Below are 18208 nucleotides of genomic sequence, written 5' to 3'. Positions count from 1 at the left end.
GATCAAATATTCTATGCAAAAACATTAATAAAGAGCATGTTTTACTGTTCCCAGATTTAGCTAATAAGATATATGTTAAATTTGAATTTCAGATAAACAGTGATTTTTTATTTTTTTTAAAGTAAAAGTATGTCCCATTCAGTATTTGGGATATATTTTTATTAAAATTAAAAACTCCAGTTTATTTCCCATTATTACAAATGGGAAAAAGCATAATGTTATATATTAACCCCAGACCTTTTACCAGTTTCTTATAACAAAAATAAAGCACAGTAAAAATATCCATATATAAGTAACAGACTACATACTGGTTGTAAATGAAATAGCGTTTCCTGATCAACAGACATGATAATATTAACAACAAACAGATGTTTGTAATAATACTTGTGGCTCTCCTACATGCCACCGAAATCTAGAATATATTCCCTTTATTGATACTCATTGTCCCTCACAAAATTGGTACAATTGATTCTGATATTTTACCCAGTGTATTGGAAATGTAAGATGAGAATTTTTTCCTCAAGTCTTTAATAAAAATGTTCAGTTGAGTTTTGGAGTGGTAAATATAAAATTTTCCTCCACTAATGTCAACCAAAAGAAGACTGTATTTGAGAGGTACATATGTTTTATGAGGTTGGAGTATTAAAATCCAAGGGGTGTTGCATGGAGAAAATGTTAATTGGGCACATATGCTATGGAGATGGCTCTGTAATTTTTCAAGTGGTATTATTGCTCTTTCAGGTTTTAGGTGATAAACATGGGAATGCTTTGTGGCTCAATGAAAGAGAGTGCTCAATTCAACGAAGAAATCAGAAGGTGGTAGAGGAAGCACCAAGGTAAGAGCTTCTCCCAAGGAAACTTTATAGTAGTCTGATTTTTATGTATTTCATATATTTCTTTCCCATTTTATTAGCTAAAATTGCTTTACTAGTAATAGTAGAATCTATTAGTGTGTATATATTAAAAATTTTCCTCATTGAGGTGTAATTGACACATAATTATCTCTTGAACAGCACAGTTGTTAAGGGTGCCGACCCTCCATGCAATTGAAAATCCACATATAACTTTTAAAGTAGGCCCTCTGTATATGTGGTTCCTCTGTATCTGCAGTCAACTGACCTTGGGTCTTGTAGTACTGTAATACTTAGTATTGAAAAGTGTAAGTGGATCCTTGCAGTTCAAACCTGTGTTGTTCAGGGGTCAACTATATTAGTTTAAGGTTTACAATATAACAATTCGATATTTGTATATATTGTGAAATCACCATAGGAAGTCTAGTTAACATCCATCACCATATATAGTTACAGAATTTTTTTTTTTGTAATGAGAACTTTTAAGATCTACTCTCTTAGCAACTGTCAAATAAGCAATACAGTATTATCATCTATAGTCACCATGCTGTACATTACATCTCCACGACTTATTTATAATTGGAAGTTTGTACCGTTTATGTCCCCCTCCCCTTCAACTGTCAATCTGATTTCTGCATCTATGAGCTTGTTTTTTTTTTTTTTTAAAGATTCCACGTATAAGTGAGATCATACAGTGTTTGTCTTTCTCTGTCTGACTTATTTCAGTTAGCATAATGCCCTCGAAGTCCATCCATGTTGTCACAAATGGCGAGATTTCATTCCTTTTTTGTTTTTTGGGGGTTTTTTTTGGCTGTGCAGCTTGTAGGATCTTAGTTCCTTGACCAGGGATCGAACCTGCACCCTTGGCAGTGAAAGCACGGAGTCCTAACCACTGGACTGCCAGGGAATTCCCAAGATTTCATTCTTTTTTATGGTTGAATAATATTCCACTGTGTGTGTGTATGTGTGTGTGTATATATATACATATATATAATATACATACATATATATATACCACCTTTCTTCATCCATACATCAGTGGACACTTAGGTTGTTTCCATGTCTTGGCTATTGTAAATAATGCTGTAGTGAACATGGGGGTGCATGTTTCTTTTCAAGTTTGTGTTTTTGTTTTTGTTTTCTTCGGATAAATACCCAGAAGTGGAATTGCTGGATCGTATGGTAGTTCTGTTTTTAACTTTTAAAGTAACTTCCATACTGTTTTCCATAATGGCTGCACCAATTTACATTCCTACCAACAGTGCACAAGGGTTCCCTTTTCTTCACATCCTTGCCAACACTTGTTATTTCTTGTCTTTCTGATAATAGCCATCCTAGCAGGTGTGAGGTGATATCTCATTGTGGTTTTGATGTACATTTCCCTGATGATCAGTGACGTTGAGCACCTTTTCATGTACCTGTTGGCGATCTGTGTGTTTTCTTTGGAAAAGTGTCTATTTAGATCTTTTGCCCATTTTAAAATCAGATTTTTTTCCTGTTATTGGGTTGTATGAATTCTTTTTGTATATTGAGTACTAACCCTTTATCAGACATATGATTTGCAAATATTTTCTTCTATTCAGTAGGTTACCTTTTCATTTTGTTGATAGTTTCCTTGGCTGTGTAGAAGGTTTTTAGTTTGAAGTGGTCTTAATGTATATTTTTATAATTAAGAATTTGCCACTTGATCTTTCTCAGTACTTCAGTGCATGAAAGTGAGAGAATACTTGAACAAGAAGTTGGGGTTTTATTAGAGGAAAAAGTGGGGTGATAACCCACTCTGACTCCCATAGTCTTCTAGGTAGCCTAGACCCTGTTGGTGTGTCTGAGCACGTGGAATTTCTGGGATACCTACCTTCTAGGCTCTCCGGTTGGCAAAAGTTTCATAAAGTTGATCCTGAATTTCCCGAGTTTATCCTACATGAAAAGGCTTTTGGGGCATGGTTCTTAGAGATTCCTTGATTCATCAGAACTACTTTGGGCACTTCTCCAAGCCACCTATCATGTGTTTGGTGTAGCAATTTCATGGAGCTTTGTTTCTACTTTGACGCTAGGTTGGTATTTATATATATTCTGGTTTCCTCTTAGTTCTTAAAAATCCCCAGTTGAGTGTTCATTGGTATTTTTAGTAACCAGACATTAAGGAATATAACCAATTGTAGCTTAATCAGCATAGTCAGTGTGCCTTGAAAAAATGTGCGTGTGTGATTTCTGAAAAGATTAGGTCTGAATATGAGTGGATTTTTTAAATCACAGAGTATTAGTAAAAATCAAATTCTGTATCCCCCCCCCCCAAATTATAGATTTAAATATCCAACAGTCTACTCAACACCTACATTTTGATATCTAATGGGCATCTCAACCTTCATTTGTCCATCTTCATACCCTGATTTCCTCCCCCAAAACATGAACCTGTCAGAGTCTTTCCCACCTTCACCATGTTGTGAAGAACAGCCCTTTGTGGCCTACATGGGGTATAGCCCTTTATCTCTTGGCCCAGAACTGGGATGTAAGACGAATGGAAGAAGAGAACCAAAAGGAATGTTCTATGTCTTTAGGAAGAGTCCTAGAACCTGCCAGTGTTGTTGACTTGGCAGTGATCCGAAGTTAGGTACTTTTCTAGGAAGTCTGGGATATGTCTGTTTTCCCGAAGTAACCGTGTGCCCAGCTAGTTGAATGGAAAAAGGGGACAGGGGATGATGGTAGAACAGTAATAGTCTCTGACACACCACTTTTGCAGTCTTATGTTTTCTTATCTTCTTGTCTTAACACTTGCAATATAATTAACTTTCTCTTTTTATTCGAAATCCACTCAAGTCTTACCTGGGATAGAAATCTTTCACAGACTGGGAACCTTGAATCATGATTTTTATTTGTTTCCTTTCTTTCTCTAGAAATGTAAGTTTTTCATATGAATATCTCATCTATTAATTTAGAGAGAAATCCAAGGAAAACTTAAAGCAGTAGGAAAAAAAACTAGAACCAATTGTTAATAGTGACTTGATATGTATTTGTGTATTGTGAAATATTAAAATAAATGGAATATGCAGTTTTCAGTTCCTGGAGTAAGAATCTCCCTCTGTGCTTTGAGTGCAGTGGTGAGCTTGCTTGCAGCTCTGAGTATCACTAGCAGAGTTTATGACAAGGGAAAGAATAAGACCAGACAGGATAAAAATAGTTTTACTCACCTGTGCTTGAGATTATCCAAATGTTAACGATGTTAATCTTTAGTTGCATTTCCTTTTTTTTCTTTTTGGTTGCATTAATTTTGTCAGCCATTATTGTTGAAATGTCATCTATGCCTGTATTTGTTAGGTTAATGCAGAACTGTTATTTATAATAGGTAGATAAGATTCATAACATCCGAATCCAATGATGAATCCTAATGTCATCGACAGGGAGACAGTATGAAGTACACTTCCCACCTGTGAAGTATCCTTGCCTCGCCCTCAACCAGTCAAACCTGAATCTATTCAAGGCTCTAGATCTAATCAGCAGTTTACAAGAAATAGAAATGTAATATGGATGTTAAAAGACCTTGTGGACATTGCATGTAGAGGAATGAGACAGGTAAATGACCAGATCCTTGGCTTAAAAAAAAAAAGAAGAGGGCATTACAAGTTAAAAGACTCATAAAGATGTAAAAACCAGTCAAATGCAGTGGCTAGATCTTACTTGGATCCTGATTCAAAGATATTAGCTCTAAAAAGATATTTATGAGATAATCCAGGAAATTTGAATACTAACTGGATATTAAAGCTATTAAGGAGTTCTTGTTAATTTTAAAAGTGTGATTATGTTATAAAAGAGTACTTATAGAAACAGATATGGAAGTTTTTTTAATGGAAGAAGCGATACCTCATTTGGGATTTGCTTTAAAAAAAAAAAAAATGGGGAAGTTCCCTGATGGCCTAGTGGTTAGGATTCTGGGCTTTCACTGCTGTGGCCTGGGTTCAGTCCCCGGTCGGGGAACTGAGATCCCATAAGCTGCGTGGCACAGCCAAAAAAAAAAGGGGGTGGGGTGGGGCTGGTAGAAAAGTGGACATGCAGCATAGACAAAACAAGAATAGCTATGTAGTAATAATTGTTACATATGGGAAGCAGGTATGTGCAAGTTCATACTCTTCCATAATAAAAAGTTCATGAAATGTCATCTAAATCTTACACATTTGAGAATAATTTTAATCCACAAATAGAAAAGTAGTCAGTGTTTTATTTCTCAGAGCCTTTTTTGCATAGAAGCAAAATATGTGAAAATGCAGAAATGATTTGATAATATTCTTTTCAGCGTTCATTGAAACCCTTTACTTGCCTGCTGGAAGGTACTTTTTTATTGTGAAATAAAAGTTTTGAGGATTTATTAGATGTACAGTGGATTCTTGTTATTTGTGGTAGTTATGTTTTTTTTTAAATTAATTTATTTTTGGCTGTGTTGGATCTTCGTTGCTGCGTGCGGGCTTTCTCTAGTGGCGAGCAGGGGCCACTATTTGTTGCAGTGCATGGGCTTCTCATTGCGGTGGCTTCTCTTGTTGCGGAGCACAGGCTCTAGGCACGAGGACTTCAGTAGTTGTAGCACGTGGGCTCAGTAGTTGCGGCTCGTGGGCTCTAGAGCGCAGGCTCAGTAGTTGCGGCACATGGGTTTAGTTGCTCTGTGGCACGTGGGATCTTCCCGGACCAGGGCTTGAAATCGTGTCCCCTGCACTGGCAGGCGGATTCTTAACCACTGCGCCACCAGGGAAGTCCTGTGGTAGTTACGTTTTATAAAGTCACTGTGAATACTGAATTAATAAATACTGAAGCATTGCTCCCAGGGGAGATACAGAATTAAGTTTCTGTGAGCCTCTGGTCAGAGCATTTTCATCAACCGATTAATACATAACCTTGTTTTGTATGTGTTTCTGTTGAAAGACACCTTATTTTAATACATACTATTGATTCATTAACATTGAACTCACCGTCTTGGCCAGCAGCGCTATAATGCTTGCCTGAAGGAAGCTCACCTAACACACGTTTTCTCCATAGGGCACGACTTCCAATCTTACTTGGAGAAATTATGAATACATATGTTAAATTTTACTCGTAGAAAACAACTACTTGTGCTAAAGTAACTGTATATTTTATAGATTGATTGAAGTTGCAGTGTAGTGTGGAAAGTTCAAATGTTTTATAAAAATATTAAGTTGATTTATTTAAACATGTTATGCTTAATAACACAATAAGCATACATTATAAGCATATATAAAGCATATAATATGAAATCTTAAGTTGATACAGATGATCATATCTGAGTAAACTTTAAGAAAATTTTTATGTAATGCACACAAAAGATTACTTAATTTTTGTTCAAAATGTAGGCAATGACTCTTTCTTATTTGCAGCCTTTTTCTGGATTCTGAGACTCGAAGAACAATGGGAGAACAAGCTGTAGCCCTTGCCAAAGCAGTAAATTATTCTTCTGCTGGAACCGTAGAATTCCTTGTGGACTCAAAAAAGAATTTTTATTTCTTGGAAATGAATACGAGACTCCAGGTAACAGAAACTCTGGTTTTCATTCCTCTCCACGCCTCTATACTTTTCCCTTCTTCACCACCCCTTTTTGTGTTATAAAAGCTAAAAATCAACTCCTTAAAGTGTTAAATATTTAGTTTTTATGCTTGTGCTAAGAAATCTGTTGGAAATGACAGGTAAGTATCAGGTTAATTTAATAGTCAGTGTCTAGCCCTTCTGCTTTGTTACTGTTAATACTTCATATTGGAAATTCCTTTTTTTTTTTTTTTTCTTGAACTTTCTTGATGAAGTGCATTAGTTAGGGTTCATGTGCTGATAAGAGAAACTACTCTAGATATGATAAATAGAAAGGGATTAAGGGCTTACCAATCATTGGAAGGGATGGAGGAAGGAAGGGTATCTAGAGTGAACTTGCAGTAATGACTCTCAGAACTGTACCACCCAACCTGGCTTCTAGAGGAACTGACACCTCTGCCACAGTTATGAGGTTGAGAAATCAAGCGGCTGCCCCGGAACTTGACTTTAGGGACATGCTTCCTCAGTTTCAGTCAAGGTCTCTGGAAGCCACTGGTGCTGTAACTCACTAGTGGCTTTATTTCCTTCCTTCTTCCCCCTTTTCTTTGATTTAAATTGTAAACTAACATACACATACAGAACATTACATAGAACACAAATGTGTAGTTGAAAAAATTATTAAAAGCAAGAGTTCACGTAAGCCTCAGTAGGATCGGGAAGTACCAAAATGCCCAGCGCTTCTTACCCCCGCCCCTCAACTTCTTCCCCTTCTCAGTGATTCCGCCTCCATCTTATTTACTATTCTGACTGAATTCTAAACATCTCCTTATATTTCTGGATAGTTCTTCCTTTTATTTATGCACACCTAGGAAATAGAATTAATTTTGCCTGTTTCTTATTTGAACTTTAAATCAGTGGGATCATATTGTATGATTTTTATATTTGGTTTCTTTTCTCAACATTGTGCTTATGAGATTATACCATGAGACTGATTTTCATTTACTGTGGCAGAATTTATGTATCTAGATGCATTTTGAGACCAATGGTAATACATATTTATAGTTTATATAGGTATTAACCTCAGTAGTTTTTGCTCAAAACTTACGATACTCCTGCTTGAAATAACTTATTTAGCTTGTATTCTATTCTGGTGAACATCTTTAGAAGTGGCAGAATTTTGCCTTTTAAAGATTAATTTGATTTTGATTAAAAATATGTCTTTATAATGAAAATGTCTAATTAGATAATTAGCTGGGAAATCATGTTTTTGATTAAAATGGAGACTATTATGTCATGATGAGACTAATAGCTTGTAATACGATTCTGAACGCAATTTGAAGTGACTACAGTATATTTTTATTTTATTCAAGTCACAATACTAGATGGTTTAGTTGGGGTACTTAACAGAATTTGCAAAATTAATAACCAGTGTTTGTTTAGGGCACTTTGTTACTATGTTCTCATTTTTTTTCAATCTATTTATTTTTTATTTGTTTCTGGCTCATTTATCTCAGCCTGTAAGTTTTTTTAAGTTTGGCCCATGGTTGTTTTTGGTATAAGACTTCCGAAAGTTGATATTTATTATCAAATAATTCTGTGTAGGGAGTCGAAGTCATTTAGGTACCTACGTTTATAGTTTGTTTCATGGATGGGTTGCCAGGAAATATTATGTTCAGTACCCTCAAAAAAGATTATAAATGAATTTCTGGAAAAAAATGAAATTCATAAAGAATTTTATCATTAGATCTCATAGTACCTAATTTTATGCTGTTTAATAGCACTTTTATAATTTGTCTCCCATTTAATGTGCAACAGTATCTCTTTTCTCTCTTGCATTTGCTTCCAGTGGCAGTAATCTTGTCAGTTACCAGACAAATTAATTTTGATTTTTTTAAGAAGCATCTGTGTGATGGAGGGATATTTGGTGGTGGAGGGTGAAACTGAATGGGAGCATGAAAAAAGGATCTTGGATTTCATAGTATTCAGAAAGACATTCTTAGATATTTCAATGACGTCTTTCTGATATTGTTTAAACAATTCAAATGTCCTTTTAATAGTAGATTTTCTGTTTCAAATTTCTTTGCTAACCTTAAATTATAATACTTAAGGCACATTCACCAAATTGTTTATCTTCTAAGATATATGTTATCTCTAATTAGTGTCTCAGTTTGAGCCTGGAGAGCTATAATTTTCTTTGTTGTTTTTTTTTTTCCTTGAAATTTCCCGATTGAACTGTCACTTTTTCAGGCTTTAGTACTTTAGAATTTTTTCCTGGTAACAGAAATGTCAGTAGCATCTTCACTTTGCTAGATTTTCTTAAGAGCGATATTTGAAATAAATACTGTTTCTCCTTAAAGAGAAACACTGAGAAAGTCACCAGGTTTGGCGCATAAATACTGGTTTTGTTCTCAGTCTGGTCAGAATTTATGTATTAGGATTATCTATGCTATCCCCATATATGTTTGTTTTTAAAGTCATTGTTTGCTTTTGCTGAAAGATAAAATTCAAATGCTTTTGCATTACAAGTCCCTTTTCTTTGTGGCCTTAATCTCTCCTTTCTTTTCCCTGAATTCAGTTTGACCTCTGTGTGCCTTTATCATGTTACCCCTTTGCTTGGAATGGTCTCTGTTCATTTCTCCTAGTAGGAGTGCACGTATGTATCCACCCATGCTCACCTGTTTCCTTCTGTCTTCATTTGAAAGATGGATAGATAGATGGATACTTTACCAAAAAATACAATTTTATTAAAATGTTATTTTAATGAAATAAATGATATGTAATTTTGCTTGAATAACTTTAGTTTCCTACTTTATTGAGTTGAAATACTAAGAATTGGTAATACTTGATTAAAAGAAAATCTAAATTGTTCAGAAGAGTATACATTGGAAAAACAACTTCCCATACCACATTTTTGTTACCACAACCATGTATTTTTCCTGTAGAGGCAACCTTTGTTTTACTTAAAAATATATCTTTTGTAGTATTCCATACCTAATTTAAAGCATTATCTTCTTCATTTTTGTGATTTTTAATATTCAGTTGTATGGATGTACAGTCATATAATTTCACTAGTTTCCTAGTGATAATTTTTGCAGTATTCTGCTCTAGCAAATAGTGCAATTATTGAAAGACCCTATACGTCATCATTTTGCACATGTGGAAGTAGAATTGCCTGGAAAGTGATATGTCCTTTTATAATTTAGTGAAGTATTATCAAGTTGCCTTTTATAGAAGAACTTGCCTGGCCAAGAGGCAAGTTGTGCCTTTGGATCTTTGTATGGTAGTGAAAAATGTGTCACTTTTTCATTTTTCTTATTATGAGTGAGGATGAATTTTTCTTCATAGATTCCTTTACATTTCCTTTGCCCTTTGGGTTTTCTTATTGACTTATAGATGTTTTTATTTTTTCAGGAAATTAGCCATTTGTGATATCATCAGGAAGCACTGCTCAATGAATATTTTCACATTTTTAAAGAGTGAGGGCTTTCTAACCAAAGACCTCTGGCACCTGATTAAATGATAACAGCTGTAAAGGTAGAGTGCTAGAGTGAAAGTCTTATCTTTCCCCAGAGCCATTTGTTGACATTCCAGATTGGTAAATACAGGCCTTCCCCCTCTCTCCCCAGAAGGATTTGTTTACTTCCCAGAGCAAGTTTGCTCTCTCTCCAGAGATGAAGAAGGGCAGACATGCCAGGAACTCTTTTTTTTAAAAAATTTATTTATTTATTTATTTATTTTTGGCTGTGTTGGGTCTTCGTTGCTGTGCATGGGCTTTCTCTCGTTGTGGCGAGTGGGGCTACTCTTTGTTGCGGTGCGCGGGCTTCTCATTGCGGTGGCTTCTCTTTGTTGCGGAACATGAGCTCTAGGCGCACGGGCTCAGTAGTTGTGGCTCACGGGCTTAGTTGCTCCGTGGCATGTGGGATCTTCCTGGACCAGGGCTCGAACCCGTGTCCCCTACATTGACAGGCGGATTCTTACCCACTGCGCCACCAGGGAAGTCCCCAGCAACTCTTCTATAAGCTCTGAGGTAAATATTTTTGGGGTTCCGCCCCTGTGATGGGTGCACAACCCTCTGCACGCACAGGGACGTTAGACCCATGGGGAACTGGGGTGTGAGAAATGGTGTGAAGATGCTCTGTGAGTAAACGGTTGCTTCCTTCTCCAGTCCAGAAACTGTGTTTGTTTCATGGCAGGATTAACAAATGAATGTAGATATAAAATATACAGATATGATTTGTGGCTACTTTTCTCTCACCTGTTGCCTGTCTTTTTGACTTTGTATATGTTTTTTCTTCCTAGGGAGAAGATTTTTGTTTTAAACTTTTGCAGTTGAATTTCTAAATCTCTTTATCATTTCTGATGTTGTGATATACTTAGACTTTTCCTATTCAATTATAATTGAAACATTTTTCTTCCATGGTTTCTTTTAGTACTAATTTCATCTTCCTTGGTGAAATTTTCACTTCATCTGGAATTTATTTTATTTTATTGTTTTCAAATGGCTACCTGTTTGTCACAGCCATTATTGAATAATCATTCTTTTCAACATTAATTAGAAGTCATTTTCATTATGTACTAAATTCTCATATGTATGCAGATGTTTACTGTTTTCTTTTTTTAACCTTTCTGTTTATTCATGTGCTGGTACCACACTATTTTAGATGTTATATCTTTTTATTATAATACAGCATCCAGTAGGAATATTCTTTCTGATTGCTCTTACTTTTCCATGTGAAGTTTTTGGGTTTTTTTTTTTTTTACATCTTTATTGGAGTATAATTGCTTTACAGTGGTGTGTTAGTTTCTGCTTTATATCAAAGTGAATCAGCTATACATATACATATATCCCCATATCTCCTCCCTCTTGCGTCTCCCTCCCACCCTCCCTATCCTACCCCTCTAGGTGGTCACAAAGCACTGAGCTGATCTCCCTGTGCTATGCGGCTGCTTCCCACTAGCTATCTGTTTTACATTTGGTGGTATATATATGTCCATGCCACTCTCTCACTTTGTCCTAGCTTACCCTTCCCCCTCCCCATATCGTCAACTCCATTCTCTAGTAGGTCTGCATCTTTATTCCCGTCTTGCCCCTAGGTTCTTCATGACCATTTTTTTTTCCCTTAGATTCCATATATATGTGTTAGCATATGGTAATTGTTTTTCTCTTTCTGACTTACTTCACTCTGTATGACAGACTCTAGGTCCATCCACCTCACTATACAAATAACTCAATTTCATTCCTTTTTATGGCTGAGTAATATTCCATTGTATATATGTGCCACATCTTCTTTATCCATTCATCTGTTGATGGACACTTAGGTTGCTTCCATGTCCTGGCTATTGTAAATAGTGCTGCAATGAACATTGTGGTACATGACTCTTTCTGAATTATGGTTTTCTCAGGGTATATGCCCAGTAGTGGGATTGCTGGGTCGTATGGTAGTTCTATTTTTAGTTTTTTAAGGAACCTCCATACTGTTCTCCATAGTGGCTGTGTCAATTTACATTCCCACCAAGAGTGCAAGAGGGTTCCCTTTTCTCCACACCCTCTCCAGCATTTATTGTTTGTAGATTTTTTGATGATGGCCATTCTGACCGGTGTGAGATGATATCTCATTGTAGTTTTGATTTGCATTTCTCTAATGATTAATGATGTTAAGCGTTCTTTCATGTGTTTGTTGGCAATCTGTGTATCTTCTTTGGAGAAATGTCTATTGAGGTCTTCTGCCCATTTTTGGATTGGGTTGTTTGTTTTTTTGATATTGAGCTGCATGAGCTGCTTGTAAATTTTGGAGATTAGTCCTTTGTCAGTTGCTTCATTTGCAAATATTTTCTCCCATTCTGAGGGTTGTCTTTTGGTCTTGTTTATGGTTTCCTTTGCTGTGCAAAAGCTTTTAAGTTTCATTAGGTCCCATTTGTTTATTTTTGTTTTTATTTCCATTTCTCTAGGAGGTGGGTCAAAAAGGATCTTGCTGTGATTTACGTCATGGAGTGTTCTGCCTATGGTTTCCTCTAAGAGTTTTATAGCGTCTGGCCTTACATTTAGGTCTTTAATCCGTTTTGAGTTCATTTATGTGTATGGTGTTAGGGAGTGTTCTAACTTCATTCCTTTACATGTAGCTGTCCAGTTTTCCCAGCATCACTTATGGAAGAGGCTGTCTTTTCTCCAGTGTATGTTCTTGCCTCCTTTATCAAAGAGAAGGTGATCATAGGTGCATGGGTTTACCTCTGGGCTTTCTATCCTGTTCCATTGATCTATATTTTTGTTTTTGTGCCAGTACCATACTGTCTTGATTACTGTAGCTACTGTAGTATAGTCTGAAGTCAGGGAGCCTGATTCCTCCAGCTCCGTTTTTCTTTCTCAAGTTTGCTTTGGCTATTCGGAGTCTTTTGTGTTTCCATACAAATTGTGAGGTTTTTTGTTCTAGTTCTGTGAAAAATGCCAGTGGTAGTTTGATAGGGGTTGCATTGAATCTGTAGATTGCTTTGGGTAGTATAGTCATTTTTACACTGTTGATTCTTCCAATCCAAGAACATGGTATATCTCTCCATCTATTTGTATCATCTTTAATTTCTTTCATCAGTGTCTTATAGTTTTCTGCATACAGGTCTTTTGTCTCCTTAGGTAGGTTTATTCCTAGATATTTTATTCTTTTTGTTGCAATGGTAAACGGGAGTGTTTTCTTAATTTCACTTTCAGATTTTTCATCATTAGTATACAGGAATGCAAGAGATTTCTGTGCATTAATTTTGTATCCTGCTACTTTACCAAATTCATTGATTAGCTCTAGTAGTTTTCTGGTAGCATCTTTAGGATTCTCTATGTATAGCATCATGTCATCTGCTAACAGTGACAGCTTTACCTCTCCTTTTCCGATTTGGATTCCTTTTATTTCTTTTTCTTCTCTGATTGCTGTGGCTAAAACTTCCAAAACTATGTTGAATAATAGTGGTGAGAGTGGGCATCCTTGTCTTGTTCCTGATCTTAGTGGAAATGGTTTCAGTTTTTCACCATTGAGGACGATGTTGGCTGTGTGTTTGTCATATATGGCCTTTATTATGTTGAGGTAAGTTCCCTCTATGCCTACTTTCTGGAGGGTTTTTATCATAAATGGGTGTTGAATTTTGTTGAAAGCTTTCTCTGCATCTATTGAGATGATCATATGGTTTTTCTCCTTCAATTTGTTAATATGGTGTATCATATTGATTGATTTGCGTATATTGAAGAATCCTTGCATTCCTGGGATAAACCCCACTTGATCATGGTGTATGATCCTTTTAATGTGCTGTTGGATTCTGTTTGCTAGTATTTTGTTGAGGATTTTTGCATCTATGTTCATCAGTGATATTGGCCTGTAGTTTTCTTTCTTTGTGACATCTTTGTCTGGTTTTGGTATCAGGGTGATGGTGGCCTCATAGAATGAGTTTGGGAGTGTTCCTCCCTCTGCTATATTTTGGAAGAGTTTGAGAAGGATAGGTGTTAGATCTTCTCTAAATGTTTGATAGAATTCGCCTGTGAAGCCATCTGGTCCTGGGCTTTTGTGTGTTGGAAGATTTTTAATCACAGTTTCAATTTCAGTGCTTGTGATTGGTCTGTTCATATTTTCTATTTCTTCCTGGTTCAGTCTCGGAAGGTTGTGCATTTCTAAGAATTTGTCCATTTCTTCCAGGTTGTCCATTTTATTGGCATAGAGTTCCTTGTAGTAATCTCTCATGATCCTTTGTATTTCTGCAGTGTCAGTTGTTATTTCTCCTTTTTCATTTCTAATTCTATTGATTTGAGTCTTCTCCCTTTTTTTCTTGATGAGTCTGTCTAATGGTTTATCAATTTTGTTTATCTTCTCAAAGAACCAGCTTTTAGTTTTATTGATCTTTGCTGTCGTTTCCTTCATTTCTTTTTCATTTATTTCTGATCTGATCTTTATGATTTCTTTCCTTCTGCTAACTTTGGGTTTGTTTTTTTTTCTTTCTGTAATTGCTTTAGGTGTAAGGTTAGGTTGTTTATTTGAGATGTTTCTTGTTTCTTAAGGTAGGATTGTATTGCTATAAACTTCCCTCTTAGAACTGCTTTTGCTGTATCCCATAGGTTTTGGGTCGTTGTGTTTTCATTGTCATTTGTTTCTAGGTATTTTTTGATTTCCTCTTTGATTTCTTCAGTGATCTCTTGGTTATTAAATAGTGTATTGTTTAGCCTCCATGTGTTTGTATTTTTTACACATTTTTTCCTGGAATTGATATCTAGTCTCATAGCGTTGTGGTCTGAAAAGATACTTGATACGATTTCAATTTTCTTAAATTTACCAAGGCTTGATTTGTGACCCAAGATATGATCTATCCTGGAGGATGTTCCATGAGCACCTGAGAAGAAAGTGTATTCTGTTGTTTCTGGATGGAATGTCCTATAAATATCAGTTAAGTCCATCTTGTTTAATGTATTATTTAAAGCTTGTGTTTCCTTATTTATTTTCATTTTGGATGATCTGTCCATTGGTGAAAGTGGGGTGCTAAAGTCTCCTACTATGATTGTGTTACTGTCGATTTCCCCTTTTATGGCTGTTAGTATTTGCCTTATGTATTGAGGTGCTCCTATGTTGGGTGCATAAATATTTACAGTTGTTCTATCTTCTTCTCAGATTGATCCCTTGATCATTATGTAGTGTCCTTCTTTGTCTCTTGTAATAGTCTTTGTTTTAAAGTCTATTTTGTCTGATGTGAGAATTGCTACTTCAGCTTTCTTGTGATTTCCATTTGCATGGAATATCTTTTTCCATCCCCTCACTTTCAGTCTGTATGTGTCCCTAGGTCTGAAGTGGGGTCTCTTGTAGACAGCATATATACGGGTCTTGCTTTTGTATCCATTCAGCCAGTCTATGTCTTTTGGTTGGAGCATTTAATCCATTTACATTTAAGGTAATTAGCAATGTGTATGTTCCTATTACCATTTTCTTAATTGTTTTGGGTTTGTTATTGTAGGTCTTTTCCTTCTCTTGTGTTTCCTGCCTAGAGAACTTCCTTTAGCATTTGTTGTAAAGCTGGTTTGGTGGTGCTGAATTCTCTTAGCTTTTGCTTGTCTGTAAAGGTTTTAATCTCTCCGTCAAATCTGAATGAGAGCCTTGCTGGGTAGAGTAATCTTGGTTGTAGGTTTTTCCCCTTCATCACTTTAAATATGTCCTGCCACTCCCTTCTGGCTTGGAGAGTTTCTGCTGAAAAATCAGCTGTTAACCTTATGGGGATTCCCTTGTATGTTATTTGTTGCTTTTCCCTTGCTGCTTTTAATATTTTTTCTTTGTACTTAATTCTTGATAGTTTGATTAATATGTGTCTTGGCGTGTTTCTCCTTGGATTTATCCTGTATGGGACTCTCTGTGCTTCCTGGACTTGATTAACTATTTCCTTTCCCATATTAGGGAAGTTTTCAACTATAATCTCTTCAAATATTTTCCCAGTCCCTTTCTTTTTCTCTTCTTCTTCTGAGACCCCTATAATTCGAATGTTGGTGCATTTAATGTTGTCCCAGAGGTGTCTGAGACTGTCCTCAATTCTTTTCATTTTTTTTTCCTTTATTCTACTCTGCAGTAGTTATTTCCACTATTTTATATTCCAGGTCACTTATCCGTTCTTCTGCCTCAGTTATTCTGCTATTGATTCCTTCTAGAGAATTTTTAATTTCATTTACTGTGTTGTTCATCATTGTTTATTTGCTCTTTAGTTCTTCTAGGTCCTTGTTAAACATTTCTTGTATTTTCTCCATTCTATTTCCAAGATTTTGGGTCGTCTTTACTATCATTACTCTGAATTCTTTTCAGGTAGACTGCCTATTTCCTCTTCATTTGTTTGGTCTGGTCGGTTTATACCTTGCTCCTTCATCTGCTGTGTATTTCTCTGTCTTCTCATTTTGCTTAACTTACTGTGTTTGGGGTCTCCTTTTCACTGGCTGCAGGTTCGTAGTTCCCGTTGTTTTTGGTGTCTGCCCCCAGTGGGTAAGGTTGGTCAGTGGGTTGTGTAGGCTTCCTGGTGGAGGGGACTGGTGCCTGTGTTCTGGTGGATGAGGCTGGATCTTGTCTTTCTGGTGGGCAGGACCACATCTGGTGTTGTGTTTTTGGGTGTCTCTGACCTTATTATGATTCTAGGCAGCCTCTCTGCTAATGGGTGGGGTATAATTCCTGTCTTGCTAGTTGTTTGGCATGGGGTGTCCAGCACTGGAGCTTACTGGTCGTTGAGTGGCGCTGGCTCTTAGCGCTGAGATGGAGATCTCTGGGAGAACTTTCACTGGTTGATATTATGTGGGGCCGGGAGGTCTCTGGTGGACAAATGTCCTGAACTCAGCTCTCCCACCTCAGAGGCTCAGGCCTGACACCTGGCGGGAGCACCAAGACTCTGTCAGACACACGGCCATGTACGTGCAGAGTTTCTGGCCTTTTGGGAAATCTGAGGTCTTCTGCCGGCGTTCAGTAGGTGTTCTGTAGAAGTTGTTCCACGTGTAGTTGTATTTTTGATGTATTTGTGGGGAGGAAGGTGATCTCCAGATCTTACTCCTCTGCCATCTTGAAGGTCCCCCCCTGTTTTTATTTTCTTAATGGTGTCATTTGAGGCACACAAATTTTTAATTTTGATGAAACCCAATTTACCAAGTTTTTAACTTATGGATTGTGCTTTTGATGTAGTTCCTGAGAAATCTTTGCCTGACCTAAGGTTGCAATTTTTTCCTAAGTTTTCTTTTAGAATTTTGCGTATAAAATTCTGGATTGGAAATAATTTTTCATTAACTTTTTGAAGGCCTTATATTGCTTTCTTTTAATTTCTACTGTTGATATTGAGATGCATCTGATTATTGATCATTTAAAATTTTTCTCTCCTTCTAAAGGCTTGTAAGATCTCCTCTTTGTCCCTAGTTGTGGTCAAAATTCCTAATTATCTACCAATTACTACTGATAAGGAAAGAACTGGCCCTTTTATCTTTTAATTTATTAACATTATAGACTCTTCTGATACCTTTCCTTTATATTCCTGGAATATATTTTAATTAGACATAGTGATTTTCCTTTTGGTATTTTGCTGGATTTTGTGAATATAAATATTTTGATTTTTATTTCTTTTTAAAATACTGTCTTTACCAGATTTGAGTAGTAAAGTTATATGTATTTTTTCGAAGCTAACTCTGGGAGTATTCTTTTTCTGGGGTCTAGTTAATAATAGGCATTATCTGTTCTTTAAAAATTCAGACTTAGATGTGAATCCATTTGATGCTGGTATCATTCTCAATGGTAGGCCTTTAAAGATCTTTCTAGACCCTTCTGTGATAGACCTTCAGTATTTTATGAGGTAATATCTATTAAAAAATCAAGGTTGTTAACTTGCCCAAGGTCACAAAAAAAAGCAAGAGAAAAACCAATGTTATTGAAGGTTATTGATTGTTTTATTCACTTCCTCTGTATCTTTTGTCTCTTTTTTTAAAAATTGGATCTATTTTATTTAGAAAGAAATGCAAGGATGTTTTAGATATATAAAGTTTTTCATAATTTATTAAAAAATAAGATTTTATTTTTTAGAGCAGTTTTAGTTTTACCGAAAAATGAGTAGTAAGTACAGTCAGCTCCCATATACCCCTTTGCTCACTCCACCTTCCACCCCCAACGGCCAATTTTCCCTATTATTAACATCTTGCATTAATATGGTATTGTTAACAAAGGCTCATAGTTTATATTAGGGTTTACTCTTTGGATTGCACAGTCTATGGGTTGTGACACGTATAACTGCATGTGTCCTCATTACAGAATCATGCAGAGTAGTTTCACTGCCCTAAAAATTCTTGCACCATGACATCCTTGCATTTC

General features: G+C 36.1%; 1 protein-coding gene across 3 annotated transcripts in view; it reads left to right on the top strand.

Moving 5' to 3' along the window:
* PCCA (propionyl-CoA carboxylase subunit alpha) overlaps window positions 1-18208 on the top strand; it is a 370033-nt gene that overhangs the window by 138969 nt on the left and 212856 nt on the right. For all 3 annotated transcript variants that reach the window (XM_061170561.1, XM_061170560.1, XM_061170559.1), the window contains 2 exons: window positions 742-836; window positions 6230-6380. In XM_061170561.1, coding sequence (XP_061026544.1) covers window positions 742-836; window positions 6230-6380 — 246 coding nt within the window. The remainder of the gene's footprint in view (window positions 1-741; window positions 837-6229; window positions 6381-18208) is intronic.

Source organism: Eubalaena glacialis, chromosome 16, assembly GCF_028564815.1.
Source record: "Eubalaena glacialis isolate mEubGla1 chromosome 16, mEubGla1.1.hap2.+ XY, whole genome shotgun sequence".
Taxonomy (NCBI): domain Eukaryota; kingdom Metazoa; phylum Chordata; class Mammalia; order Artiodactyla; family Balaenidae; genus Eubalaena; species Eubalaena glacialis.
This window is presented reverse-complemented; position numbering and strand designations above follow the sequence as displayed.